Genomic DNA, 26538 nt, shown 5'->3' with positions numbered 1-26538 from the left:
CCGATCGCCTGTCTCGGCGACCGACGCCGTCCTCGCCGCGCCGGCAGGAACATCTCGTCGCAGACGCTGTACCGGCTGCAGGCGGTGTCGACGGCCGACTCGGCTCTGTCACAGTCTGCGTCGGAGCTGCCGCCGCCGCCGCCGCCGCCCTCCACCGGCGGCAGCGGCCTCCAGCGCTCGGCCTCGCTCGACCTGCTGACGCGCTTCCAGCGGCTGCTGCTGGCCGAGCTGCACCACGTCAGCGGCCCGGCCGCCGGCGACGAGAAGCGCGAGCGGCACGACCGCGGCGCCGGCTCGCTGCTCGGCAAGTACGTCCAGCTGCTGATGGTGTACGTCAACGACACGCTGTCGGTGGCGTGCGGCGTGGCCGCCGCCGGCTGCAAGCAGTTCGCCCTGGTTTCGGCCACGCTCAGGGACGACATTGTCGGTGAGTGAGGCCGCGGCCGGGCGGGCCGGTTGGCTCTGTGTGCGGCAGAGGTGGTCTGTTGGGCTGCCGGGAGGTGGGACTGATTTCGAGGTCTCGAGTTTTTCGATTGATAATGTGAGGGAGGGTGATAGGTAGTTTTGCAAATCAGGTTATTCCGGGCCCTGAGCTGATATTTTGTCAACTTGATTTCAGCATTGCTGTGAATTTTCATAGTCAGATCTGATCGACTATTTTATGAGACACATCTTGTGTTTAATGTTTTCTTGTCTGTAAAAGCGAGTGGCATCATTTCAGTACCTCTTGTCCCCCTTCAGTGTGTGCTGGGGTTTGACCAATGTGGCGGTTGCTGGCATTCACTCCTTATCCACACTTCCCCCTGCCGTTGTCTTGCGTGCGGAGCCCGCATGACGCCGCGTGTCCCCCTTCCCCGCCCCGGCCAGGCGTGCTGGTTCCGGAGCTGGTGCTGTGTCTGCTGATGCTGCAGCAGCGCAGCCCGGTGCTGCGCTGCCCGCACCTGTCCGGGCCACTGCTGCCGTTGTCTTGTGTGCGGAGCCCGCATGACGCCGCGTGTCCCCCTTCCCCGCCCCGGCCAGGCGTGCTGGTGCCGGAGCTGGTGCTGTGTCTGCTGATGCTGCAGCAGCGCAGCCCGGTGCTGCGCTGCCCGCACCTGTCCGGGCCACTGCTGCCGCTGCTCGACACGCTCGACCGCTTCAATCGGCTGGCGCCCGGCGCCGAGCGCGAGGACACCGAGGACCTCGCCTGGCCCGGCATCATCGGTCAGTCGGCGCGCGCTGCTAAGCGGGGGCGCCGCTCACCGGGGGCGCCTCTCACCGTGGGCGCCGGTCACCGGGGGCGCCGGTCACCGGGGGTGCCGCTCGGTCACCGGGGGTGCCGCTCGGTCACCGGGGGCGCCGCTCCGCGGGGCGCCGCTTCGCGGGGCGCCGCTCCGCGGGGCGCCGCTCCGCGGGGCGCCGCTCCCCGGGGGCACCGCTCACCGGGGGCACCGCTCACCGGGGGCGCCGTTCACTGGGGTTGCCGCTCGGTCACCGGGGGCGCCGCTCACCGGGGGCGCCGGTCACCGGAGGCGCCGCTCACCGGGGGCGCCTCTCACCGTGGGCGCCGGTCACCGGGGGTGCCGCTCGGTCACCGGGGGCGCCGCTCCGCGGGGCGCCGCTCCGCGGGGCGCCACTTCGCGGGGCGCCGCTTCGCGGGGCGCTGCTCCGCGGGGCGCCGCTCACCGGGGGTGCCGCTCGGTCACGGGGGGCGCCGGTCACCGGGGCGCCGCTCACCGGGGGCGCCGCTCACCGGGGGTGCCGCTCGGTCACCGGGGGCGCCGTTCACCGGGGGCGCCGCTCACCGGGAGCGCCTCTCACCGGGGGCGCCTCTCACCGGGGGCGCCGCTCACCGGGGGCGCCGCTCACCGGGGGCGCCGCTCACCGGGGGCGCCGCTCACCGGGGGCGCTGGTCACCGGAAGGGAGGCTTTCGTGTTTACAATGGAAAGGCGGCTTTCAAATAAGATGCTTCAGAACAGCTGAGTTTTACTGTACAGTTGTACTGTACCTTACCGTAATTATCCTGTGTGTTTTGAAATTGCTGACGCGTTGGTGCTTTCCAATGTTATTGGCCTGGTGTAGTTCCAATATTAGTTTGTTGAGTCATAAGATTAGTTTGTTGAGTCGTAAGATTAGTTCGTTGAGTCGTAAGATTAGTTGTTGAGTCGCAAAATTGCTGCAAGCCTGCGTGTCTCCCCCCCCCCCCCCCCCTCTCGCTCCCGGTCGGCCGTACCGCTCGCCCGCCGCCGCGTGCAGCCGCTGTGTCCGCCGCTGCCTCAGGCGCCTCGCACTCGACCCACTCGGTGCGCTCCAGCGACGAAGTGCCCGTGATCAGGCGCGCCGACATAGAGAACCACAACCGCGACGGCGGCCTCTGGCTCCTCATCGCCGGCAAGGTGTACGACGTGCAGGACTTCAAGTGAGTGGTCGGCTGGCGCGACGCCGGCACCGGCGCCGGCGAGCGTGGCGCCGCGCAGCCTACACCTCACTGATGCCACTGCGGAGGGCGGACGGTGATGACGGCTGTTCTCGTGGGTGTGGAGCCACGTAATGCTTTACGTTGACTGTTAAGTACGGCCACATTTATGAGGAGTTTCGGGGACGGTGAGATGCTTCTCACGTTTTGGAGAATTGGGCAAGGAACACTTGAAGGTGTTTGATATCCGCTGTTGTTATTCTTATGACCTTATTGATATCTACTGTGCCTATTTTGTGATTGGAAGCAAAACAACAGTTGGCGGGCGCGCCGTTTCGCGCCAAGTCGGTACGACCCGACTCCATGAAATGTGGCCTGAGGCTTGAACATCTGATGGACGCGCCCGATTGCGATCCAGCCCTTCGGAATACGTCAGACTGTTCTGCGTGTGAGCTGCCCCCACGCTGCTCTGACCTCATCCGTCTTCCCTTGCACTGACCCCGTCTGCCTGTGCCCTGACCCGTCTGCCCGTGCCCTGACCACGTCTGCCTGTGCCCTGACCCGTCTGCCCGTGCCCTGACCCCGTCTGCCTGTGCCCTGACCCGTCTGCCCGTGCCCTGACCCCGTCTGCCCGTGCCCTGACCCCGTCTGCCTGTGCCCTGACCCGTCTTCCCTTGCACTGACCCCGTCTGCCCGTGCCCTGACCCCGTCTGCCTGTGCCCTGACCCGTCTGCCTGTGCCCTGACCCGTCTGCCCGTGCCCTGACCTCGTCTGCCTGTGCCCGACCCGTCTGCCCGTGCCCTGGACCCCGTCTGCCCGTGCCCTGACCGTGCCCGCCGGCGGCGGGCAGGCGGAGGCGCCGTGCGGGGCCGAGCTGCTGCAGCGGTCGGCCGGCAAGGACGTGACGCGGGCTTTCGAGGCGGCGCCAGCACTCGGCCCAGGCGCTGGACACGCTGCGGGGCCTGTTCGTGGCAACTTTCTCGACCCGGACACGGAGCCCGTCCATGTCAGGTGTTTTGGGGGTGTCGGGTCGCTCACACACGGTTGATGGAGGGGATGTGGGGTCGAGATGTCGCAGTTTACGTCCAGGTCAGGGGTTTTCTGGGTGTCGTCGGGTCGCTCACACGCGGCTGATAGAGGAGATGTGGGGTCGAGAGGTCGCCTTTCGACGATGCCAGGGTTGATGCAATGCCATGGGAACGACACCGTCCCCTCGTCTGCGTCCAGAGCAGTAGCAGCAGGTGTGCTGAAACACCGCCGAGCCAGATCTGACCACGCTGTGGACCGCGTTCCCCGCCCGGCCAGACGGGTTCCGATCCCCGCCGTGTTTGCCGCCACGTGCCGTGACCCTGCGCCCGGCTAGACGGGTTCTGATCCCCGCCGTGTTCGCCGTCCGTGCCGTGACCCGACGCCCGGCCAGACGAATTCCGATCCCTACCGTGTTCGCCGCCACGTGCCGTGACCCCGCGCCCCGCCCTGCCCGGCCAGACGGTGGACTCGAGCACGCTCTCATCGCCGCTGGTGGACGCCGAGCGGTCGCTGGCGCTGCTGCTGGGTCTGCAGGCGCACACGTTGTACCGCAGCGCGCCGCCGCAGCCGGCCGAGCTGCAGGCGCAGGCGCTGCTTGACAGCGGCGTGTTCGACGGCGGACTGGCGGTGAGCGGGCGCTGACGCTGCCGCGTGTGCTGGTGTCTGGCCGACGGCGGGTGGTGTATGCATTTGATGCGAGCAAGTGAAGCAGAAAGTTTATGGTGGTATCCGCTGTAAATTTATATTCCACTCAGGCAAAATGAGACGCACGTGGACGTCATGGCAGTGCGATTGGGCGCGCTACGTTGCCATGTTTCCGATGCGTGTTTCTGAGGCGAAGGATTTTGCTGGGAAGGATCAGAACGCACACGAGCATTCGGCTGCCCAGTGGGGCTGGGTGGTGTCGCTAGCACCGCCTGTGATGTCTGATGTAACGCCAGATAACACCATTCTGCGCGGCGCATGCGATTTCAGCGAGGCGTCTCTCAGGGACTGGACGACGCCGACAAGGACCGTGAGACCACCAATTCCCCCTTCAAGGCTCACATGGACTCATCCGCCATGGAGGATACTGTCAAACTGATTCTAGCGTATGCGGAGGGCATTGATGAGGTAATCAAACCAACAGGCGGAGTGACAGGTGATACTACCGAGCGAGGGATACAAATGATAACCTCATTAGTGAAAGCCCGCCAGTTGGTCTCCCCGTTCATGTTTCAGCTGTTTTGAAGCTTACCTATCCTATTGGTTTGTGCAGATAGCGTCAGCCATCTACCAAATAATGCTCACCAAACAACTGGACCAGGCAAACACTATCCTGGACGCGTATTGTTCTGAACCGGATAGCCCAACCTCGGACACCGCTGTGCGATGCCGCACTGACCGACGGCGGCCATCGGCAGGACGAGGGCGTGCAGCGGCTGAGCAGTGCCATCTCTGGGCACTGCGACAAGTTCCACCTGCGGATGCCGCTACAGGTGTCGCCCGACCACCCGGTGGAGCAGGTGGGCCGCCGGCTGCTGGCAGCCGTGCTGCGTCAGACGGGTGCCCACCGCCGCCTCCAGCCGTTCCTGCGCCCAGGTCAGCTGCGCCGGCGCCGTCATGGGTCGGGTAGCGGCGGCCGGGGTCGCCGCCACACGTGCCCTTGTCAAACACGTGTAGGAATGCGGTGAACAGCGTGCAGTTCACCACGTGGCGATGGTTGGCGAAGCTCGTGTTTCAGCCAGCCTCTCGTGCCGTGCGGGTTGTTTGCGAGGCGGCTAAGCACCGGTGGATGGAACCCAGGCGCGTGTAGCCTTACCCCACCGCTGTCCACCATCCCTTATCCCAAGGCCCAGAAGGGGTCATGATTGACTGAAGTGACCCGTATCGGATCAGTCAAAACAAACCGAACCGAAGCCCGTGTTTTGCTTGGGTCGTTATCATCACTTGCCTGCTTGCTCTTTATGCTCGGCCCCACATTTGCGTGTGAATACAGAGCGGACGTGGCAACGCGTTCGCTCGTGCGTTCCGACGCTTGTGTTTGTGCGTCACCGCGGGGCCTGTCTGACTGCGGTTCGGGCAGTGTTCTGACCCCGCTTGCGTGCCCGGCAGCGGCGGCGGGGCCGGACGGCGAGGCGACCGAGCCGCGAGAGCTGCCGGAGCCGCTGCCGGAGCTGCTGCGGATCGTGCAGCGGACCAAGCTCTCGCTGATCCGCACGCGACAGCAGCTCGACTCCAGCTACAAGGAGGTCTGCGCCGAGCCCATGGACAAGTGCCGGTCAGTGAAGCTGGGCGCCACCCGCCGCCCGCCCCGCCGCCCGCCGCGGTGCCGTCCTGCGCTGGCGTGGCTCGTGTAGGAGATCCGACCTGCTGGCCGCTCCTGGCCTAGCCTTTCATCCTGAGACGCGTGCGGTGCTGTGCGACCACATTGGTCTGTGTTACTCTGTTACTGATGATGTGGTGGTCGCCACCTGGACACCAGGTGGCGTTGTACGCGCCCGGCGGGGCTCTGACTAGCATCCGTCTGGTGGTAGAATGCCTCGCAGGCAATCCGCGTGATCTGTCTGGGATTCACTGGCTACTCGGCATGCCCGGCTTCTAGGACTGGGTTGCTATTTTGCCGTTCTCCTGGCCTGCTGCACGCTTGTGTGTACCCAGTCGGTGGCATCCCGCCGCCAGTATACCCAGCGTAATAACCAACACCCCGGGTGTCCGCCGCTGCGGCCATATGAAGGTCACCGCATCCGCGCCCGCCTGCAGTGACGCCGCGGCCGCCGCCGCAGCTCCGACCGCAGAGTGGCGTCCAGCGCCGCTCCTCGTCACCAGCCCTGCTGTCACGCCCCCTCCCCCTGCGGTCCTGCAGGTTCCTGCTGTACAAGATGCGGCCGCTGTCGTGCGCGGCGGCGCGCGCCGCCTCTGGCCGTCGCCTACTGCACGTGCCCAGCCGCTGGCGGGCGGCGGCGCGCCAGGTGCTGCTGGCGCGCTCCGGCGGCCTCAACGTCCGACCAGAGGACATACTCAACGAGAGCATCCAGGTGCGACGGACGCGCAAGTGTCGAACGCTGAACCAGGCGATGAGATATGGTGGTGGCTTTCACACGGGCATAGTGGTGGAGTGGATCACGGATGACCAGTTGGGATTATAAGAGGAATGTGTGATGAAGCGGTCTGCATCACATGACCCTAGAAGAACAGCATTGCTCTTCTCTGTCCCCGGTGATAAGGGCGTTTTTGCATTTTCCGGGGCCGGTTTTGAGCATTCTTACTTCCGTGTGTAAGCGCCCTCGGACATCCCATTCTTATCTGATACTAATATGGTCGTCAACGTCATGCACAGTGCAGCATCAGTCGTGAAGTGCACGTACAGTCAGTCGTCTGTCACACGCGGTGCCAGGGTGGATGCGACGAGCCGCCGTCGGCCGGTCACGCCACGTGCCGTCTGACCGCCCCCCCCCCCCCCCCCGTGTATGACTAGTCTCAGGACGCGCTCGCGGCCGCCGCCGGTCAGAAGGAGCCGTCGGAGGAGGACGGCGAGGCCGAGAAGCAGCTGCTGGAGGCGGCGGCGGCCGGCTGCGCGCCGCCCCCGCCCTCCCAGACGCTGCCGGCCGGCGGCGTGGCTGGCTCGCCGGAGGACGACTCGGGCGCGGAGGAGGAGGAGCGCTCGGAGAAGCTCGCCGCCGAGGCGCTGCCGGAGAAGACCGGCGAGCCCCGACCACGAGCGCTCCGAAAAGTTCGAGGAAGACCGCTCCGAGAAGGTGGGCGATGAGGATCTCTCGGAGAAGCTGGTGGCGGAGGACCGGTCAGAGAAGCTGGTAGACGAGGATCGCTCTGAGAAGCTGCTCGACGAAGATCGCTCCGAGAAGCTGGTGGACGAAGACCGTTCGGAGAAGCTAGAAGAGGACGACCCGTCCGAGAAGGTGGACGACGAGGACTGTTCGGAGAAGCTTGAGGAGGACGAGGAGCGTTCTGAGAAGGCCGAGGCCGGCGGGGAAGCGCTCCGGCGGCGGGGTGGGGAGTCACGACAACCGAAGAGACGAGGCCCCCGAACAGGTGGTGAAGGACGCACTGTCGTGCGACTCGGAGCCTGGGGCAGCCGCTGCCGTCCGCGTCGTGCCCGGCAAGCTGGCGCTCAAGCTGGAGATGATGGAGACGACAGAGACTTGGACGCCCGCAGCGTGCGGGCCCAAGCGCGGTAAGAGAACCACAGGCTTGGGGTCAGTCGTTTGTGGGAGCTACGCCGGGCTGAAATTTGGCGTGAGGTTTTGTTGAAGGCTGCAAACTTTTTGTTTCTTTTCATTTTGTGCACTTTTCATGTAAAAGTTCGACTGACATTGATGGTGTGAGGATTGGCATCTACAGTATTGTAACGCTTCTTTCTTTTTTATTCGTGTCTGTGAATGCATTGGTGTTAAATGCATGGGCTTGCTCAGATGCTTCGTTCGAACCTGCTTCATAATCCGCACGTTTGCTTTCAGAGCACATCGCCTCGGGCGCAGCGCTGCCAGAGTCGTCGCCTGTCGATGTGCTCGAGATTGCTAACAAGATCGCCGCGTTCGTGACCCAGACCTCGGTGGACGTCGGCGTGGTGCAGAAAGCTCTCACATGCCAGGTAGGAGTGTGTGCCTGGAGCCGAGCGGCGCCGCCAGCTGTCGCCGGTGGTGTGCCACCAGTCACGCGGTAGCCTCCCACGCGCTGCTCCAAACGTGGCGTGCGTGCTTGTGTGACCCGAGCAGCCGGTATTTGTATACAGCATAACCATCGACCTTCCATGGCGACTCCCCGTCCCCTCCTCGGGAGGCGGCGGTGGATCGGACCCGGCCCGACCCGGCCCGGCCCCCAGACGCCCGCTCTCGGTCGACGCTCGTGCTCCCGCCGGCAGATGGAGCGGGCCGGCCTGCGCCTGCGCGGTCTGGACATGGTGCACGGCCTGCTGGCCAAGACGCACCTGGTGGCGTCAGCGCGCGTCCACCTGCTGATGGGCTGGCTCGGCCTGGGACCCACGCTCAAGGCCAGCCACACGTGAGTCGGCGCGCCGGCACCCGCCTCATCCGCTCTGTCTCGAGTCCCGTCGTGCTGTCGCCTCACCGTCGTTACCAAGTCGCCGTTACAGTGGAGTCTGACTTGCCGTGCCTCGCGTTCTCCCACGACAGTGCGTCGGCACAGCTGTCACGCGTGGCCGCGACACAGCCGTCGGCGCCGCGCCCGTGTCGAACCCGTCTGCGTCCTACGGCCTGATGAAGCGCCGCGAGCCGTGTCGCTGACACCCCTGGAGCCCGGCCAGACTCCGGCGACGCGGCGCGGCCCCGTGTCCGCCGTCTGACTGTCTGGCTGTCGGGCTGTCTGACCGTCCGGCCGTCTGGCCGCCGCCAGGCCGCTGCCGTCGTGTCTGGACGGCGTGCGTCGTAGCCGGCCGTACGAGCGGGCACAGCTGCTGGTGCAGCACGGCCGGCTGCAGCAGCTGGCCGCTCATCAGCTGCGCCAGCTGGCGGCCGACGCCGAGCAGCAGTTCCGCGGCCGTAGCTGCAAGTCCACTCGGCTCAAGGAGAACCTCAACCACATGGACCAGAACGGCCTCTCGACGCTGCCGTCGGCCAGGTGAGCGGCCGCGAGACGCGGCACGGCCCGAGGCAGCTGCCAGCAGCGGCAGTGGGCCGCGGCCGCCAGTATCAGTGTTCATCAGATGTTAAGTTATTAAGACATCTCGGATTTGGAAAAGCTGTCGGCAGTCCTAGATTGTTTGAGCTGTTGAAGTCATGTTGGATGCGAAGGAGTTGGCAGTAGCTGCACATTCTGACTCCTGTTTTAAGCTGCCGATGTGATGTTTTATATGTTTAAAGCATGCTAGTTTTTAGGTGTTCGGTAGGGTATGGAAGGCTGTGTGCATTTAGCGTATATCATGCATTTTATACGCATATTATTGTGGGTATTTACTGGATCCCGTAGCTTCGGGCACTTTGCTGTCTATGGGTCTTGTGACGGAGTCCTCTGCTCCCTTCCATCTATATCACGTTCTTGACATACGCATCTGGACGGAAACTATCAAAAGATTACAGTTGGCCGTGGTCTGGATTAGTGAAATACACATCCTAACACGTTGGACTCAAAATATGCCCCAACAAATGATAACGCTCTGATGTCGCGCGCTGATGCCGCGCCCGGCGCCTGCCTGTGCCGCTGTGTGGCGCCCGGCCAGTATGCCGCTCCTGGCCTCTGAGTTTCGGCGCCTGCCTGTGCCGCTGTGTGGCGCCCGGCCGGTCTGCCGCTCCTGGTCTCTGAGTATCGGTGCCGCGCCCGGCGCCTGCCTGTGCCGCTGTGTGGCGCCCGGCCGGTCTGCCGCTCCTCGTCTGTGAGCGGCGCTGTCGGCCGGCAGGTTCCTGCTGCCGCTGCTGGCTGTCCTGAGCGGGGAGCATGGCCCGGACGTGGGCTCGATGCTGGTCAGCTCCGGCCTGCTGGCCACGGCGCAGACCCTGCTCCGGCTGCTCGGTACGGCCCCTCGCCGCGGCGCGCGCCACGGCCGGCCCGCCCCCGGACCGCTGTCATCGGCTGGACATACACTGAGGGCTGGATGGAAACTCAGCCTCGAGTGGGATGCATTTTCTTGGCAAAATGTTGATGTGGTGTCATCAGGAGCAATGCCATGTGGTTGAAGTACATATAGTCTGCTTTAATATTGTGTATGACTTTCGTTACTTTTGCTCTTACAGCACGATCCTCGCTGTCATTAAGCTGCCCTACTCCCTTGAGTGGGAAATATTTATCTTTTATTTAATGTTAGCTAATTCAAAGCTGGTGTGTATGTATGCATCTTGACTGCATGGGCTGCCTACATTGCCTGTTGGCCAGCTGCAGCCCAGTGCCCCCCCCCCCCCCACGCCTTCGCTGACGCCGCCCCGCTGGCGCCAGGTCCGGACCCGTCCGGTGGGCCGGAGGAGCCGCTCTCGGTGCCGGCCATTCTGGAGGAGACGGTCGAGCGGCAGCGCTCGCCGCAGTACCAGCTCACCGGGCCCGAGATGGCCGCGCTCATGAAGATAGGCACGCGCGTCGTGCGCGGCGAGGACTGGAAGTGGGGTGACCAGGTCAGCGGCTGGCGCCATGGGGAAGGGGGGAGGGGTGAGGGTCGGCTCGTAGATCCGGGTTCTTTAGACGCACGTTTGCGACCTTAAATGGATGTACTGAGTTTGTGGACCGCTTCTTCTTTCGACCGACGGCCAGACCGTCGATGGATCACACCCATCACGTGAAACACCATTGCTAACATTGGTGAACTCCATTTCGGTAGTTTTCTGCTCGTCTTCGTTGCATCGTCCACGCCGGTGGGGTGAATTGCCTTTGGCAATACCGGGTGTCATGGCAGTCATCGTCTGCCGCGCCATCTGGCGGCCGTGCCGGATCCTCGGTGCGCTGTGAGACGGCGCCGTGTCGGGGAGCCCGCGTCTCTCGTCCGTCACCGCCGCGTGCCCGGCCGCTCCTCTGGGCCGCCGTGACCGATGTGGCGCGCTGGCTCGGCGCAGGACGGGCCGCCGTCCGGCGAGGGCGTCGTCATCGGAGAGCTGGGCGAGGACGGCTGGATCCGCGTCCAGTGGGACAACGGCTCGGCCAACTCCTACCGCATGGGCAAGGAGGGCCGCTACGACCTCAAGCTGGCCGACGTGCCGCAGCCGCTCTCCTCCGACGACGAGGACGACGACGACGACCTCAGTGAGTCTCGGCCGAGACTGTGGACGGCCTGAGTCGCTCGGCCAGACCGCTCCCGTCATGAGAGTTGTCGCTCTGTCCACGTCCAGAGTTGTCGTTCTGTCCACGTCCAGAGTTGTCGTTCTGTCCACGTCCAGAGTTGTCGTTCTGTCCACGTCCAGAGTTGTCGTTCTGTATGCCCACCCACGCCAGCGTCAGACAGCCTCGCTCTCAGAGCATTTCTCTAATGCCATTCACGCACCGTACGCTGGTTTGTGGTCTCCGCCGCATGAGCTGGGAGGCCCGGTGTCTGTATCCTAACCCCTAACGCGATGTTTGACCCACGCTCAGTTACGGCCACGACTTCGCTGTCCTGTTCCATCTCTTCCGTGTCCTTTGCCGTCTGTACCGCGTCCTATGCCGTATGTTCTGTGTCCTGTGCGATAGGTTTTGTGTCCTGTGCCATCTGTTCCATATCCTGTGTCATAGGTTCTTTGTCCTGCGCTATCCGTTCCGTGTGGAGATAAAATTAATCGGACAACCAGAATGGCCAATTCCATCACCAAAATATGCATCCTGATCACCAACTGAAGTTGCATGTCGAAACGGCCAGTTTATCACGAAAAGGCTGAGTCATTACTATTGATGCCAGTCAAAATCTGCTACAGTAAACCAACCAGGCATCAGGGCTTAAACCTCCGATACGGGTGGAAGGACATGAACAATCACCAAAACAAATGAAATTCAGGTGCCCTGAAGAGCCCATATTTGGTGCTAGAGTCCAGGAGTGGCCAGACTATTCTAGTGTCTCATTGTCGACTTTTTCATCGAGATGTCTCTGATTTCCATTCCATGTTAGGCAAAGGGGCATGGACCAACACAAGTGGCTCTATGGTATTCAGAGCCCCGTCCCGCTCCTCTTCAGCAAGATGTGCCTGCGGTCGGCTCGGAGTCCCTTGCCGACACAGGCTCGCCTGTAAGGCTCTCTGTGCATTAGTACAGGAAGCCACATTGTTTAAGGGGTTCCGGCCAATGCAGGAGGACTTCAGTAACAACTGCAGACACTGGCCTTGTCCCTGCTTCGTAAATGGGACCCCAGGCTTCAAACTGACTCAGAGCCAAGTACTTAACATTGGTGATTTCGGACCTACATAGACGCTTTTGTAGTCCCGGGGACCCCCGACAGGCGCGACGAGTCCATGTGGCCGACCTTGAGGGACCGGGCCTTCGCCACGGAGCTGCTCCCGGCCAACCCTTCGGACCTTCCAATCAGGCCGTTGATAGTCTGTGCCCAGGGTCCCGAGAGCCACTCACGGCTTACCGGGAGGATATGTCCCCTGTGCCTCCCCTCCCCACCACCTGGCTTCGCCCGCCGATGTAAAGGTATGTACGAAACTCAATGCTAGTCAGCGACTCGCTCTCAGGACGCGACTCCACTGTGAGTAATGGCGTCTGCGTCCCAAGATATTGGCAAGTTGATGCCAGTTTGGTTTAAAATATTGCCGTTGCTTTTGCCGTTGGGCTCAATATCCTAAATTCTGATACAAATTATCGATTTCCTTTTATATCTGGGTGGTTTGTTTCAGCTATCTGGTGAAACCCCAGCCAGTCCGGTGGAAATGACGCTAAACATCTCCTTCTCGTACTTGTTGGCTTGGGTAGGGATTACGGAAAAAAACGGCGGTGAAAACATGTATATGGGTGGCAATGATCCATTCGATGGTGAAATGTTCATTTTGGTTGTCATTCTTCCGATCTGGCGGAAGTATCCATTTTAGTCATTTTAATTCATTTTTGGTGACCGGTTAATAGGGAACCTTTGGTGTCCTGTGCCGTCTGTTTCGTGTTCCGTTTCGTCCGTGAGGGTGGTTAAAACACCGCTAGCGCAATGTTTTACATGCGCTCAATCACGGCCACGACGTGGCTGTCCTGTGTCATCGGGTACGTGTTCTGTACGGTCAGTTCTGTGTCCTGTGTCATCTGTTCCTTGTTCTGGGCCATCTTCCGTATCCTGTGCCATCTGTTTCGTGTGCTGTGCCATCTGCTCCGTGTGCTGTGCCAGCTGTTCAGTGTCTTGTGCCAGCTGTTTAGTGTCCTGTGCCATCTGTTCCGTGTCCTGTGTCATCTGTTCCGTGTCCTGTGCCAGCTGTTCAGTGTCCTGTATCTGACACGTGTGGCGCCTTCTCGGCGTCCATGGGCACTATCCCGTGTCCAGTGAGCTGATCTGGCGTCCTTGTGTCACACCACTGACGCAGTGTCGGCAGTGGCGTGCGCCGAGTGCCGTGTCAGCGTGTGGTGGTGGTGACGCGGCCGCGCCGTGTCCGCAGCGGCCACAGAGGCGCCATCCGAGAGCCGACAGCCGACCAGCCTGTTCCGCCAGAGCTGCCTGCGGTTGCTGCAGGCCCACACGCTGGCGGCCGGCCTGCACGGCGAGGCGACGGCGCCCGCCAGCGTGCATCGGCTCACGGCGCTCATCAGGGACATTGTCAGGGTGAGGGCGACGTCCCCGGTCAGGGGTTGTCCTCAGGGTGAGGCCTGGCTCCCGCGTGCGTCCGGGTGAGGCCAGCCTAATCAGCGATGTCATTGTCAATGCATACTCCGCCTGGGGCCTTTTTGTCATGGTTGTAGGGCTCTACTATTTGATCATTATATGATAGCGCCCTGCCATCATTATCTCCGCGTAATGATCTACATACCTCTGATACCAGTCAAGAGTTCTCCTGTTCTCCTTCCTTCTGCGGACCGCATTATGGCGCTGTCCTCGCGGCTGGCCGTCGACCCCCCCCGGCCAGGCCAGACCGGCGTCTGACCGCTGTGCCTGACCCGCGCCCCCGCCGCTGCCGGCAGCACGGCCGCACGGAGCCGGCCTCGCCTCTGCAGGAGCCGGAAGCGTCGCTGCACACGCAGCACCGCAGCTGGGCCACGCTGCCGCTGGTGCGGGCCGTGGCGGGCTGCTCGCCGGCCGTACAGCGCGCCCTCTGCCGGCCCGCCTGGCTCACCCTGCTGCTCGACAGGCTCGAGCCGCACGTGCCGGTGAGGGGGCGTCACGCAGGGATGGAGGGCTGCTGGTGTCGACAGGCTGCACCCGGTATTCGTGCACATGATGGTGCGGGCGCATTAATTTGTCGTCACGGTGCGGTGCCAATTGCGGGGGCTCGTAATCAAAACGGGATCCACTTTAACATCAGTCGTCGTAATCAAAACGGGATCCACTTTAACATCAGCCGTCGTAATCAAAACGGAATCCACTTTAACATCAGTCGTCGTAATCAAAACGGGATTCACTTTAACATCAGCCGTCGTAATCAAAACGAGATCGTCTTCAGCATCCATTCTGGTCATCAGCATTAGACTGACTGCAGTGGCGTGTTGTGGGTGGTTCTGAGCGGGTCTGACACCCGGCCTGCCCTCCCTGTGTCGTCGCCCGGCCCGCCCTACCGTCGGCGCGGCGTGCCCTTGCGCAGGTGGAGGCCCAGCTGCAGAGCGTGCTGCTGCTGTCCTCATGCCTGGCCGCCTGCCGCGAGCCGGACCAGATGCGCGCCCTGCTGCACCGCCTGCTGACGCGCATGGGGGAGGCCATGCTGACTGGTGCCAACGAGGCCAAGCTGGCGCACGGTGCGTGGGGTGCGGCCGCTCTGGGCGCGCCGCCTCTCTTGATTGGGACACGACTGCAGCGAAGCTGGAGCGGCTCTCTGGTCGTCACGCACGTGTGGTGTCAGTCGCTGGCTGATTGGCTTCGGCGGCTCGTGCCGGTCAGACCCGGCGTCGTGCGGTCGCTGGGGCCTCTGCGCGATGCCATTTGGAGGTCAAACAGCCAGGCATCACCAAAGTGTGTGTCAGCCCTTGGGCATATTGCGTGCGGACGTTCTGTCGGGCCGCGGATCCGTCTGTGGCCGTTCGGCCCATGTACAGAGGCTGCTGCGGCCCGTCTCCGTGTGAGCGTGACGGCGACGGTGCTGCAGGCGGGGACGGCCTGGTGCGCGCCGGCGGACGCCATTCCCTGACCGCGTCGCTGACCTCGACGCTGGCCGAGGAGGTGGTGGCGCTGGTGCGTCGGCTTCACGCGCTGCCCCACTGGACGGCCGTCACCAGCCAGTACCTGGCCGACTGCGTGGCGGCGCTGCCCGCCCAGCCGGCCGCTGATAATGAGGTGAGGCCGCGCTGCTGCGTGCCTCACTGCCCGTGTCTGTACTCTATAACGAGGTCTAACTTGCTACGGAAGCAGCCGGACGTGTTGGAGCCGTGACCAGGTCATCTGGTCGACCAGCTGTGCTCCTTGACTGAGTTATGGTCGAATGAGGCAATGCTTGATAACTGATCCCATGTTTTGTCCCAATGCGCCGCTAACGCCTTCCGCCACACCAAGCCGACACTTAACAACGTCCATGGCCACACCCGACCGTACATACCACTGCACAGCCTTCTCCCGTGTGAAGCGTGGTCGTTGCGCCGGCGCGTGGCCACTGGTGGTACCGGTGTCGGGCCGTGACCGCGTGGTGGCGGCAGCCCGCCGCCGCCGCCGCCCCCGGTGCGATGCCACCGCCCGCGTGACCGGGCCCCGTGCTGCACAGGCGCCAGCCGAGTCGCCTCCGGACGACGCCTCTGGAGACTACCGCCAGGCGGCGCTGCTGGCGGCCGTCTCCGTCGTCGGCGGCGTCGACCCGCGGCCGCGGCTGGGCGGCCTGGTCCGTGTCGGAGCCGACAACCGTGGTGAGTGTCGGCTGGCAGCACGGGTCAGAGTCGGAGCTGAACGGACCAACAAGGACGCGCTATATGTCCGGTATTTTGCAGATAGCGATGGCCATCTCGAGTTGTCTCTAGCCAGATGGCGATGGCCATCTCGAGTTGTCTTGAGCCAGATGGCGATGGTCATCTCGAGTTGTCTCTAGCCAGATGGCGATGGCCATCTCGAGTTGTCTCTAGCCAGATGGCGATGGCCATCTCGAGTTGTCTTGAGCCAGATGGCGATGACCATCTCGAGTTGTCTTGAGCCAGATGGCGATGGCCATCTCGAGTTGTCTTGAGCCAGATGGCGATGGCCATCTCTGTGGTTGTTACGAGTAGTGGTCCTGCTCGCGCTGCCTGCGGTCACTGCGTTCGCTGCTGTGAGTGGAAAACATCGCCCTGGAGGTCGAGCGTCATGAGAGGATTTCTGCCATGAACCCCTATGCGTTCGTGAATGCGTATACATGCGTGGTGTGCGCGCCATCACGGGTTTCGGCGTGGCTTTACCCGCCTGTGGAGTGAGACAAATAATTACAATCGCGGCCGCTAGTGAGAGTAGCATACCCCAAGTTAGTTCGCTTTGTTTACGCCATCGACGCTGCACATACTGCTTCAAGCATGCGGACTTGGCATTGTCTTAAACGCGCTGAATTTCGTCTTAGCGCCGTCTGCGATCACTACGGTGGTCCTCCAGCGGCTGCGGAAACTGCAGGACTGTGACGCATCTCGTGACGTCATCGGAGAACTATGACCATCGTGTCATTGTATGACGCCAGACAAATGACTGGCGCTGATTGGCGCGGCCACAGCGACAGCAGGTGCCGTGGATGGGGCCAGTGTCCTTATCGAATGCCATTGTCCTCATTGTTGTTAATGGTAGCGGTCAGGAGTCATTTGAGTGGGTGATTGGCGTCACGCTCACCACCTCAGCTCAGTGATCAGCCTCGCTCACCAGACCAGCTGCAGCGGTATCGCCTCAGGCTACGTGACGTCACGCGTCGAGTTCAGCTGACTCACCACCATCATGGCGCCGCTCTGACAGCGCGTGTCGCTTGTGTGTCGCACCTCCCTGCCGATGTGGGGCCGCCTGCGCCGGTGCGCCGGCGCTGGGCAGGCGCTCACTCCGGCGCCGTCCTGACGGCGGCCGCCTGCGCCGGTGCGCCGGCTCTGGGCAGGCGCTCGCTCCGGCGCCGTCCTGACGGCGGCCGCCGCGCGCCGGTGCGCCGGCGCCGGGCGGGCGCTCGCTCAGGCGCCGTCCTGACGGCGGCCGCCGCGCGCCCGCGTGTGCCGCAGGCCTGGTGGTGCGGCTGGGCGTGCAGAAGCTGTTCGTGCGCCTGCTGTGCTCGGGCGAGCTGAAGCGGCTGCCGGTGGCGGCCGTCGTCGGCCTTCCGTCCGTGCCGCCCACCGTCGGTCAGTCGACCCCCGCCGGCGGGCCCGCCGCCTCCGCGCCGATCGGCGGCAAGGGCACTGGTGGCTCGATGGCGGCTGTGCTTCTCGCAGATTCCGTGTCGCATGCCCTTGTAACGATTATTGAAAACTGGGAAAATGCGTTTGCAAATGGAGACGGATAAATGGTATCGTCGCCTGCGTTTTTGGAAGCAGCTCCTTGTTTTAGTGTTGCGGCCTGTCGATAAGGCGTCGGACAGTGTGAGCGTGTACTTCTGATCTAGCTATTTTTGTCGTTACTGAACTTCGTGCGCATGGCCACGTTGGGTGCCACGCTTGGCTAAATTATTGGGAAGACATGCCCGTGCTCACAGCACTGGCGTTCCAACCCACTGACATCGTGAGCCTGTCGCCACCACGGCCGTGTCCCGTCTCCCTCAGAGAGGTTCCCGACGTCGGATGACTTTATCCAGATGTGGGCCAACCTGCTGCTGTTCGCCATGGAGGCCCCACGGGCGGAGCAGATCAAGTCGCCGATGCAGGGTAGGTCGGGACCAGCTTGTCAGTGCGGCCGGCGCGCTGGCGTGCCGTCTGGATCTTGTAATGTGTGCTGAGGAGGGTTTTGCCAGACATGTCACGGTACGTTGAACCGCTTCTGGTGTCCCTCCGTGGCTGACCCGTGCCGCCGTACTGACCCTGACCCCTGACCCCGGACCAGCAGCGGCCGTCAGCCGCGCCGGCGTGCGCCAGCAACAGCAGCAGGTGGCGGCGCTGGCCGCCTGCCGCCAGCTGACGGGGCGGCAGCAGCTGCTGCGCCGCGTCCTGCAGAGCCGGCAGCTGCTGCAGCGGCTCACGGCCGTCGCCACTCAGCCCAGTCCGGTCAAAACCGGGTACAGCCCGCTCGAGATCGAGGTGCGGCAGGCTGTAGCGCTGGTGGATAGTCGGGGACTCTGAAGTCAGCGATCGTACGGTCCCGATGTGCAGTGCCATTGGTATACCGGTTGGGAAACTGGCATGACTTAACAAACAATGCCATTAGATAGTTGCTGGACGTTTTCAACCAGAGTCTCGCCTAATCCCCAAAACATTGTTTTGTACCTTTTCCAGCAATTCTTGCTGTCAACGCCTGCTTGCCCGTGCAACCCGTGCATTGCCGTCTGGTTTCTGACTCGATGAATGTGGCAGCATTGCAAGCCCTTCAGACAGACAGCCATGGCACCCTGACCAAACTCCCTCCCAACGGCCAGTTGTCAGCACGCTACCACTTCCGCTCCCATCCACCAGTGTCTAGCGCCCTGACCACTTCCCCTCTCTGCTTCCCAGGTGGCAGCTCTGGCGCTATCGCAGCAGCTGGCGTACGACCTGCACCACGCGCGCCCGGAGCTGGGCGCGGCCGACACGCCGTCGCTGGGTGCGGCCGGCGCGGCGCGCTCGTCGCCGCCGCGCCGCAAGCGCCGCGCCTCTTCACCGCCGCCCAGCGAGGTGGTGCGCCAGCTGATTGAGATGGGCTTCGTGCGCCGCACGGTGGAGCGCGCCCAGCAGTGCATGGGTGCGTCGGCGGCCGGCGCAGAGGCGGGGGCGCGTCCGGAGCTGGGGCAGAGGCGGGGGCGCGTCCGGAGCTGGGGCAGAGGCTGGGGCGCGTCCGGAGCTGGGGCAGAGGCGGGGGCGCGTCCGGAGCTGGGGTAGAGGCTGGGGCGCGTCCGAAGCTGGGGCAGAGGCGGGGGGTGCGTCCGGAGCTGGCGGGGGCGCGTCCGGAGCTGGGGCAGAGGCGGGGGCGCGTTGGGAACTGGAGCTGAGGCTGGGGCGCGTCCGGAGCTGGGGCAGAGGCGGGGGCGCGTCCGGAGCTGGGACAGAGGCTGGGGCGCGTCCGGAGCTGGGGCAGAGGCGGGGGCGCGTCCGGGGCTGGGGCAGAGGCTGGGGCGACCTGACGTGGTCGCCTCTACTGAGGACTGGGGTTGGGGTGTCGGGCTTCGCGAAGGCGGTTATGCTGCCGGGCTTTGAATGCAGACCGCGTACTCGATACTACAGCTGTTGGATACTGGCCAACAGCTGTGGTGTGACCGCGTACTCGATACTACAGCTGTTGGATACTGGCCAACACTGTGGTGTGACCGCGTACTCGATACTACAGCTGTTGGATACTGGCCAACACTGTGGTGTGACCGCGTACTCGATACTACAGCTGTTGGATACTGGCCAACAGCTGTGGTGTGACCGCGTACTCGATACTACAGCTGTTGGATACTGGCCAACACTGTGGTGTGACCGCGTACTCGATACTACAGCTGTTGGATACTGGCCAACACTGTGGTGTGGAGTTGGAAAGGATGATCATGTATTATAACAAGTCAGGGTGGGATAGCATTTAGAGAAGAGTGCTGGAAAAAACTCATGCAATTGACTTATCCTTTGATGACGAGCGTAGAGACGCCCTGTTTTGTGTTGAAGGCGTTGCCGATGTCGCCGTGCCGACGCCATTGTTCGGGGGGCGCGTGAGCCTGGCTCTGACCTGACCGCGCTCCGCGTCTGGCCGTCAGACGGCGCCCCGAGCGCGGAGTCGGTGGTGGCCTGGATCCTGGAGCACCTGCCCACCAGCGGCTCCAGCTCCGACTCCGAGGAAAGCTCCCTCTCCTCCGACGACGAGCGCGAGGAGGAGGAGGACGACGACGAGGACACGAGCACCTCCGACTCGGCGGCCGCCGGCGCCACCGGCTACCAGGCGCCCGTGCAGGTGATGATCTGGTGCTCTGGAGGTATTAGTGGTGGGGAGCAGTAACACCCACGCTTTTACAAATGATAACTATCCACGCTTTAGGCAGGCGGGTGGGATCCATATCAGTCCACGCTTCACGTGCACATCCTGTGTATGATAGTTGTGGTACTAGCTTAAGTAATTACCGGTGATGATCGCAGATTATTATTGATTATTATTATTGATGATTATCTTGCATGATTATCGATGTTATAAGTGTTTTAACTCCTGTTAAAGTTGTGGTAGGCGTTCGGAGATAGAAGGCATAGTGTTGGGCATTTCATGACAACAAATTTGTATGCACCCATATGTGACCACCGAAATACACGCAAATGTGGTGCACGCGCAGTGAACTGATAGTCCGTATCATGACGTGTCTCCGCTCGGTGGGCCAGACGTTGGCATGGCACGGCTCCCTAGACGATACAGTTGTCTCGCCGGACGGTCTCCGGCCGGACCCCGAATCTCTGGCCGGACCCGACGGTGCCCTCTCCGCCGCCAGCCGGGCCCGGCCGAGGCGTTCCGCCGGCGCCACCAGTTCGCCTCGAACGACGACTACGCCCTGTACGTGCGCACGCACATCGCCGTGGGGCTGACGGTGCGCTGCTGCCGCTCCTACGAGGAGGTGCACGAGGGCGACGTCGGCACCGTGGTCAAGCTGGACCGCGACGGCCTGCACGACCTCAACGTCCAGGTGCGCCGCCCGCCCTGCTCGCCCGCCGCCCTGCTCGTCCTCCAGACTCGGCTCGGCGCTGGCTGTGGGCGCCCGCTGTGGTGTCCGGCGTGGAGGGTTAACAGCCGCCCGCGTTTTGTTCGGGCAATGTAGTTTCAGAACAGCGTGGGGTGCTTTGGATGTTTGGCTGCTGCCACGTCCGCTGCCGTGTACGCGGCCGAGAGGAGAAGGTGGCATCAGTGCCTCTGCTGACTGGGTAGAGCTAGCGGCATCCGCTTACGTCGCGATGCGGTGCAGTGTAGAGTCCGCTTCACCGCGCTACCCCATTACGGCGTGGTGGCAGTCGTGAACCGCTTTGTGTGGATCGTTGCCGCCGGTTTCCCCCAGCGGTCGCCTCGTGTGTGTGTGTGTGTGTGTATGGTAGTGGGACACGGAACACGGCGCCCGTTGGCCGGCATTCCTTCCTGACGGCCCGGTCCGACCCCAGGTCAACTGGCAGCGCAAGGTGGGCACCTACTGGGTGCGCTACATCCACGTGGAACTGTTGGGCGTGGCGGCCGTGGCGGCGGCCACCACGCACGTGCGCGTCGGTGATCGTGTGCGCGTGCGACCGGCCGTCCACACGCCCAAGTACAAGTGGGGCTCGGTCACCCACCGCAGCATCGGCATCGTCACAGGTCAGCGAGAAGGGGTGGCAGCGGCGTGCGAGCGGGTTACGCGGCCGGACTGCGGGCTGCTGTGTTAGCTGGCAGGGGCGTCAGCAAGCCACCGTCGTGGGAAGTGTTGGATCTGTTAGGCTTCGGATTAAAGCGCATTATTAACATCGTGAACTACTGTATGCGGTGTGCGAGTGGAGCATACCTTTCTGGCTGGAGCTGGTGATTTCTGAGGGCTTCCATCTGGCTGCGGCCACCGGGGCCGACCGGAGTCTTCTGCCTCTTTATTACTGTTCTTACTGTATTACTGTATTGTTGCTGTTCGGTGTGTAGGTGTGTGTCGCTGGTAAGTTGTAGACCCCACCCCAGCCATCCGAACAGCAATTACCACATTTGCGACTGACTGTTTTCGATATATATATATATATATATATATATATATATATATATATATATGTACATAATGCATATGCATATATATCATTTGTAGCAGCAGCGGTGATATGGTCACCGCCACCACCACTGGCTCTCCTCCGACGGTCGCGTCTGTGTAGCAGCAGCGGTGATATGGTCACCGCCGCCACCACTGGCTCTCCTCCGACGGTCGCGTCTGTGTAGCAGCAGCGGTGATATGGCCATCGCCACCACCACTGGCTCTCCTCCGACGGTCGCGTCTGTGTAGCAGCAGCGGTGATATGGTCACCGCCACCACCACTGGCTCTCCTCCGACGGTCGCGTCTGTGTAGCAGCAGCGGTGATATGGTCACCGCCACCACCACTGGCTCTCCTCCGACGGTCGCGTCTGTGTAGCAGCAGCGGTGATATGGCCACCGCCGCCACCACTGGCTCTCCTCCGACGGTCGCGTCTGTGTAGCAGCAGCGGTGATATGGCCACCGCCACCACCACTGGCTCTCCTCCGACGGTCGCGTCTGTGTAGCAGCAGCGGTGATATGGTCACCGCCACCACCACTGGCTCTCCTCCGACGGTCGCGTCTGTGTAGCAGCAGCGGTGATATGGTCACCGCCACCACCACTGGCTCTCCTCCGACGGTCGCGTCTGTGTAGCAGCAGCGGTGATATGGCCACCGCCACCACCACTGGCTCTCCTCCGACGGTCGCGTCTGTGTAGCAGCAGCGGTGATATGGTCACCGCCACCACCACTGGCTCTCCTCCGGCGGTCGCGTCTGTGTAGCAGCAGCGGTGATATGGTCACCGCCACCACCACTGGCTCTCCTCCGACGGTCGCGTCTGTGCAGCAGCAGCGGTGATATGGCCACCGCCGCCACCACTGGCTCTCCTCCGACGGTCGCGTCTGTGTGCGGCGCCGGCAGGCATCAGCAGCAACGGCCGGGACGTGACCATCGACTTCCCGCAGCAGGGCAACTGGACGGGCCTGCTGACCGAGATCGAGCCCGTGCCCACCAGCCACCCGGGCGTCAGCTGCGCCGTCTGCGCCGCCGCCCCCATCGTCGGTGAGTGGCGCGGGCACGCCGGCGGGCCGGGTCTGGGCGGGGGTGCGGTGCGGCTCGCGGCGCAGGCTCTGTTGCACACAGCGCATGGGAGGTCGTTCCAGCTCAGGTCGGTTTGGTCGCTGGACCTGGCGGCGCAGGAGGTCGACATGCGGTGAGGTTTGGTGCGGGGGTGGCGCTGGACCTGGCGGCGCAGGAGGCTGACCTGCAGCGAGGTTTGGTGCAGGGGTGGCGCTGGACCTGGCAGCGCAAGAGGTCGACATGCGGTGAGGTTTGGTGCGGGGGTGGCGCTGGAGGCTGCCGTGTGAACGAGACCGGGCGGTGGGTGAGGGAAAGCACCGATGTAGCACGCTCGCCGCACTGGCCATTGCCCTGCAATGGAGAGAGTTCGTCCTTCCTCTCCGGTGTTGGGTGGAAATGCCACTGCCAGACGGCCCTACCAACCAGGGATGTACCCAAGGAAAGGGACAAGCCCCCTCCCCCCCCCCCCCTGTGCCGATCGGTTGAAATAGATACGAGGTGATTTCGCTGGAATTTATTGGAAACTCACACGGCGTTGGAAAATAATGACTCGCCCTAAGAATAATGTTGCTAGGCGCCTGCTATCAGTCCAGAGAGAGAGAGGATCAGTAGAGTGGCGCCATCTGTGTACCGATGTGCCAGCGTGCCGGCGGCCTCTGTGGGGCTCAAGGTTATGTGCAGCTGCTGCACGGTGGCGGGTTGTGGTGGTTGCGGCTCAAGGCTGGCGGGTGTTGTGACATTCGTGTGAGAAGATTGTTGTCTTCAGCTGTTGATATCTGTCAAATGGCAGAGATGTCACGGCGATCTGTTTGTGCCCTCCACTCACGGCCATGAATCAGCGTAAAACTCTAAAAATGCCAGAAAACAACAGGTATCTGGTTACTTCATCACCACACTCTGTATGCAGGTACGTGGTTCTCGATTAATATAAACGAATGACCGTTTCCCTGTTAACCGCGGTTACCCAGACCCAACGGACCCCCGGCCCCATCCGTGCCACCCCTGCTTTCCAGTACGCCAGTGATGCTGGCGACATGCCCATTGATGGTGCGTTCGGCCTCCGTTCCAGGACCCGCGTTACATCTGCAAGGTCTGCGACCGCTGTGGGACCTCTGCGAAAGCTGCTTCAGGACCACGCGTGGCCACCGGCACGGGTTTAACCGTCTGGTAGAGCCGGGTTAGTGTCAGAGCCGCCAGCCGGCCCGTGGCCGGGCTGACAACTGGCATACGGGGCCTCGTGCGGCAGCTGGTTGGCATTGTCCGACCCGCGGATGATAGACCACTTTGGTCCGGGCTGTCGACTTGCTTGAAGTTCGCCCCAAGCTGCGATCTGGCGTCTGCAGCAGGTCACAGTTCGTGTCGCTCAGCGCGCAGGCGGCCGAGCTCCGTCAGTCTGTGACGTCCCAAGGAGCGGCGCGGCCCGCGGCCGCCGCCGGTCCGGCCGCGCTCGGCTCCAGACGGGGTCGTCTAGCGCGCGCCGCCTCGCGCCTCGGCAGGTGGCGCGCCCGACGGCGGCCGGCCGACCGGGCCGCGGCCCGCCGCCGGTCCCGGCCGCGCGCGCTCCAGACGGGACTCGCCTCCCTAAGCGCACGCGGCCTCGCGCTCGGGCAGAGTCAGCGCGCCGACCGGACGGCCGGCCGACCGGGCCGCGGGCCCGCCGCCGGGCCGCCGGCGCTCGGCTCCAGACGGGAGTCGTCCTAACGCGGCGCGCCTCGCGCCTCGGCGGTTAGCGCGCCGACGGCGGCCGGCCGACCGGGGCCGCGGCCGCCTGGCGCCCGGCGACCTCGACCTCGCCCGGCCGCCGAGGGCCTCATCACCGAGTTCCTGCGCTGCCGGTACGCGGCCCTCATCCGTGTCCAGCCGCGTAGAGACATCGCCAACATGACTGGCTGAGGACGTCCAGCGTGCTTCCTGGACAGAGCTGCGGCACCCTACGGCAAGGTACGTCACGAGGGGGCTGCGGGGCAAGGTACGTCAGAAGGGGCTGCGGCACCCACGGCAAGGTACGTCCAAGGGGCTGCGGGGCAAGGGTACGTCCAGAAGGGGGCTGCGGCACCCACGCAAGGTACGTCACAAGGGGCCGCGGCACCACACGCAGGTACGTCACGAGGGGCTGCGGGGCAGGTACGTCAGAAGGGGCTGCGGCAACCCACGGCAAGGTACGTCACAAGGGGCTGCGGGGCAAGGTACGTCAGAAGGGGCTGCGGCACCCACGGCAAGGTACGTCACAAGGGGCTGCGGCACCCACGGCAAGGTACGTCACAAGGGGCTGCGGGGCAAGGTACGTCATGAAGGGGCTGCGGCACCACGGCAAGGTACGTCAGAAGGGGCTGCGGCACCCACGGCAAGGTACGTCACAAGGGGCTGCGGGGCAAGGTACGTCAGAAGGGGCTGCGGCACCCACGGCAAAGTACGTCACAAGGGGCTGCGGCACCCACGGAAGATACGTTACAGGTTCCTGCAGCATCCATGCCAGCTACGGCACAAACTGCTGGCACGCCACGTATCTCTGACACTTTCTCCAGGTTTGGCACAAATAGCTTCAGCACTACATGCTGCTTCAGCGCCAAATACCGCTTCAGCACCGCATACTGCTTCAGCGCACATACAGTTTCAGCACCCCATAATTACAGCTTCAGCACCCTCAGCGAGTGACGGCACACCCGCGACAGCCGTGTTATGTATACGCATCATTTAAGTCACCAAATTCGGCCTCCCTGACACCTGTTAACTGGCTAATAAAACAGTGCCGAATTCTGCAAGGAACATCTACTTTTGGGGTACTTATGTAATGTAGAGCACACCACAGATCTGGCTGCATTGGCCACACCGGATACTCGGCGCTGGGCCGGCTGTGCAGGGGCGGGGTTCAGCTGTCGTGTCGCGTCGGTGCGTGGCGCCCCCTGACGCGGCCGGGGCGCCGCAGCACTGGATCCGTCTGGAGATGCAGCCGGGCGTGACCGTGCACAGTCTGCAGCTGCTGGTCTCGCCCGAGACGGCTCCTACATGCCGCACCTGCTGGTGGTGTCGGCGGCGCCCAGCTGACGGCGCTGCGCCAGCTGGCCGCCGTCACCGTTGCGCCGCACGAGACCTGGGTCACGCTGCTTTACGACCTGGCCGAGGTACGGACGCTCGGGTGGACCGGGCAGCCGCAGACTTGCGGCGTCCCAGAACTGGTTTCAGGCCTGGTCCGCGACGCGCAGGTCGTTCTGGTCAGGACCTAGAAGCAGGACCTAGAAGCGTTAGAAGTTCAGTTTGGATATGGTGAGGGATCCTAACTTGATCTAGATTTGATTAATTTTGATGCAGTGTAGGATCTGATGTTTTGGTCAGGGTCACACGGTCCTGGAGGCTCGTTCGACAAGTCTCTTTTTCCGCAGACGCACCGCAGCCCCCGATGTCAGCATCATTATCATATCATACCATGCATCAGGATCAGTATGATTCCTCGGAACGGTGGCGCTGGTGCTGCCACTCCCGGCCGTTGCCGGCGTGTCATGACCGCCGCATGTCCGCTGTCGACAGTACCACCAGTACATCGAGATCACAGTGCGCGAGTGTCGCGAGGGCGGGCATCGACTGTCGCGGCACGCCCTGGTGCACGGCCGACAGCGGACCGACGACGAGACGGGCGCGCACCGTTGTCCTGGCCAGCGACGGCCGAGGAGGTCGCTCCGACTGGGGCCCATCGTCTCGTAGGGCTGCGGGCAGTTGTGGCAGGCCGTTGTAGTTGACAGGAGGTGAAAACTTGCCCAATGCGCTAACCCTCGTGG

At 63.1% G+C, this 26538-nt stretch overlaps 1 protein-coding gene across 1 annotated transcript in view; it reads left to right on the top strand.

Moving 5' to 3' along the window:
* LOC119098401 (E3 ubiquitin-protein ligase HERC2) overlaps positions 1-26464 on the top strand; it is a 46788-nt gene extending 20324 nt beyond the window's left edge. The window contains exons 21-55 of the mRNA XM_037221320.1: positions 48-222; positions 265-427; positions 1021-1203; positions 2261-2399; positions 3316-3367; positions 3885-4052; positions 4401-4538; positions 4829-4961; positions 5520-5685; positions 6271-6343; positions 7127-7324; positions 7401-7599; positions 7883-8016; positions 8287-8426; positions 8778-9002; positions 9778-9890; positions 10311-10483; positions 10919-11105; positions 13409-13572; positions 13929-14114; positions 14546-14696; positions 15044-15231; positions 15653-15791; positions 17100-17216; positions 17634-17735; positions 17911-18104; positions 18516-18608; positions 18657-18741; positions 19730-19923; positions 20447-20638; positions 21105-21294; positions 22607-22742; positions 24685-24706; positions 25825-25887; positions 26291-26464. Of these exons, the coding sequence (XP_037077215.1) occupies positions 48-222; positions 265-427; positions 1021-1203; positions 2261-2399; positions 3316-3367; positions 3885-4052; positions 4401-4538; positions 4829-4961; positions 5520-5685; positions 6271-6343; positions 7127-7324; positions 7401-7599; positions 7883-8016; positions 8287-8426; positions 8778-9002; positions 9778-9890; positions 10311-10483; positions 10919-11105; positions 13409-13572; positions 13929-14114; positions 14546-14696; positions 15044-15231; positions 15653-15791; positions 17100-17216; positions 17634-17735; positions 17911-18104; positions 18516-18608; positions 18657-18741; positions 19730-19923; positions 20447-20638; positions 21105-21294; positions 22607-22742; positions 24685-24706; positions 25825-25887; positions 26291-26464 (5149 nt within the window). The remainder of the gene's footprint in view (positions 1-47; positions 223-264; positions 428-1020; positions 1204-2260; positions 2400-3315; positions 3368-3884; positions 4053-4400; positions 4539-4828; positions 4962-5519; positions 5686-6270; positions 6344-7126; positions 7325-7400; positions 7600-7882; positions 8017-8286; positions 8427-8777; positions 9003-9777; positions 9891-10310; positions 10484-10918; positions 11106-13408; positions 13573-13928; positions 14115-14545; positions 14697-15043; positions 15232-15652; positions 15792-17099; positions 17217-17633; positions 17736-17910; positions 18105-18515; positions 18609-18656; positions 18742-19729; positions 19924-20446; positions 20639-21104; positions 21295-22606; positions 22743-24684; positions 24707-25824; positions 25888-26290) is intronic.
* The last annotated feature ends 74 nt before the right edge of the window (positions 26465-26538 follow it).

Source organism: Pollicipes pollicipes, unplaced genomic scaffold (genome assembly GCF_011947565.3).
Source record: "Pollicipes pollicipes isolate AB1234 unplaced genomic scaffold, Ppol_2.1 Scaffold_2555;HRSCAF=2994_pilon_pilon_pilon, whole genome shotgun sequence".
In the NCBI taxonomy this organism is placed as follows: Eukaryota; Metazoa; Arthropoda; class Thecostraca; order Pollicipedomorpha; family Pollicipedidae; genus Pollicipes; species Pollicipes pollicipes.
Note: the sequence above shows the minus strand (reverse complement) of the source record. Positions and strands in the feature narration are given on the sequence as shown.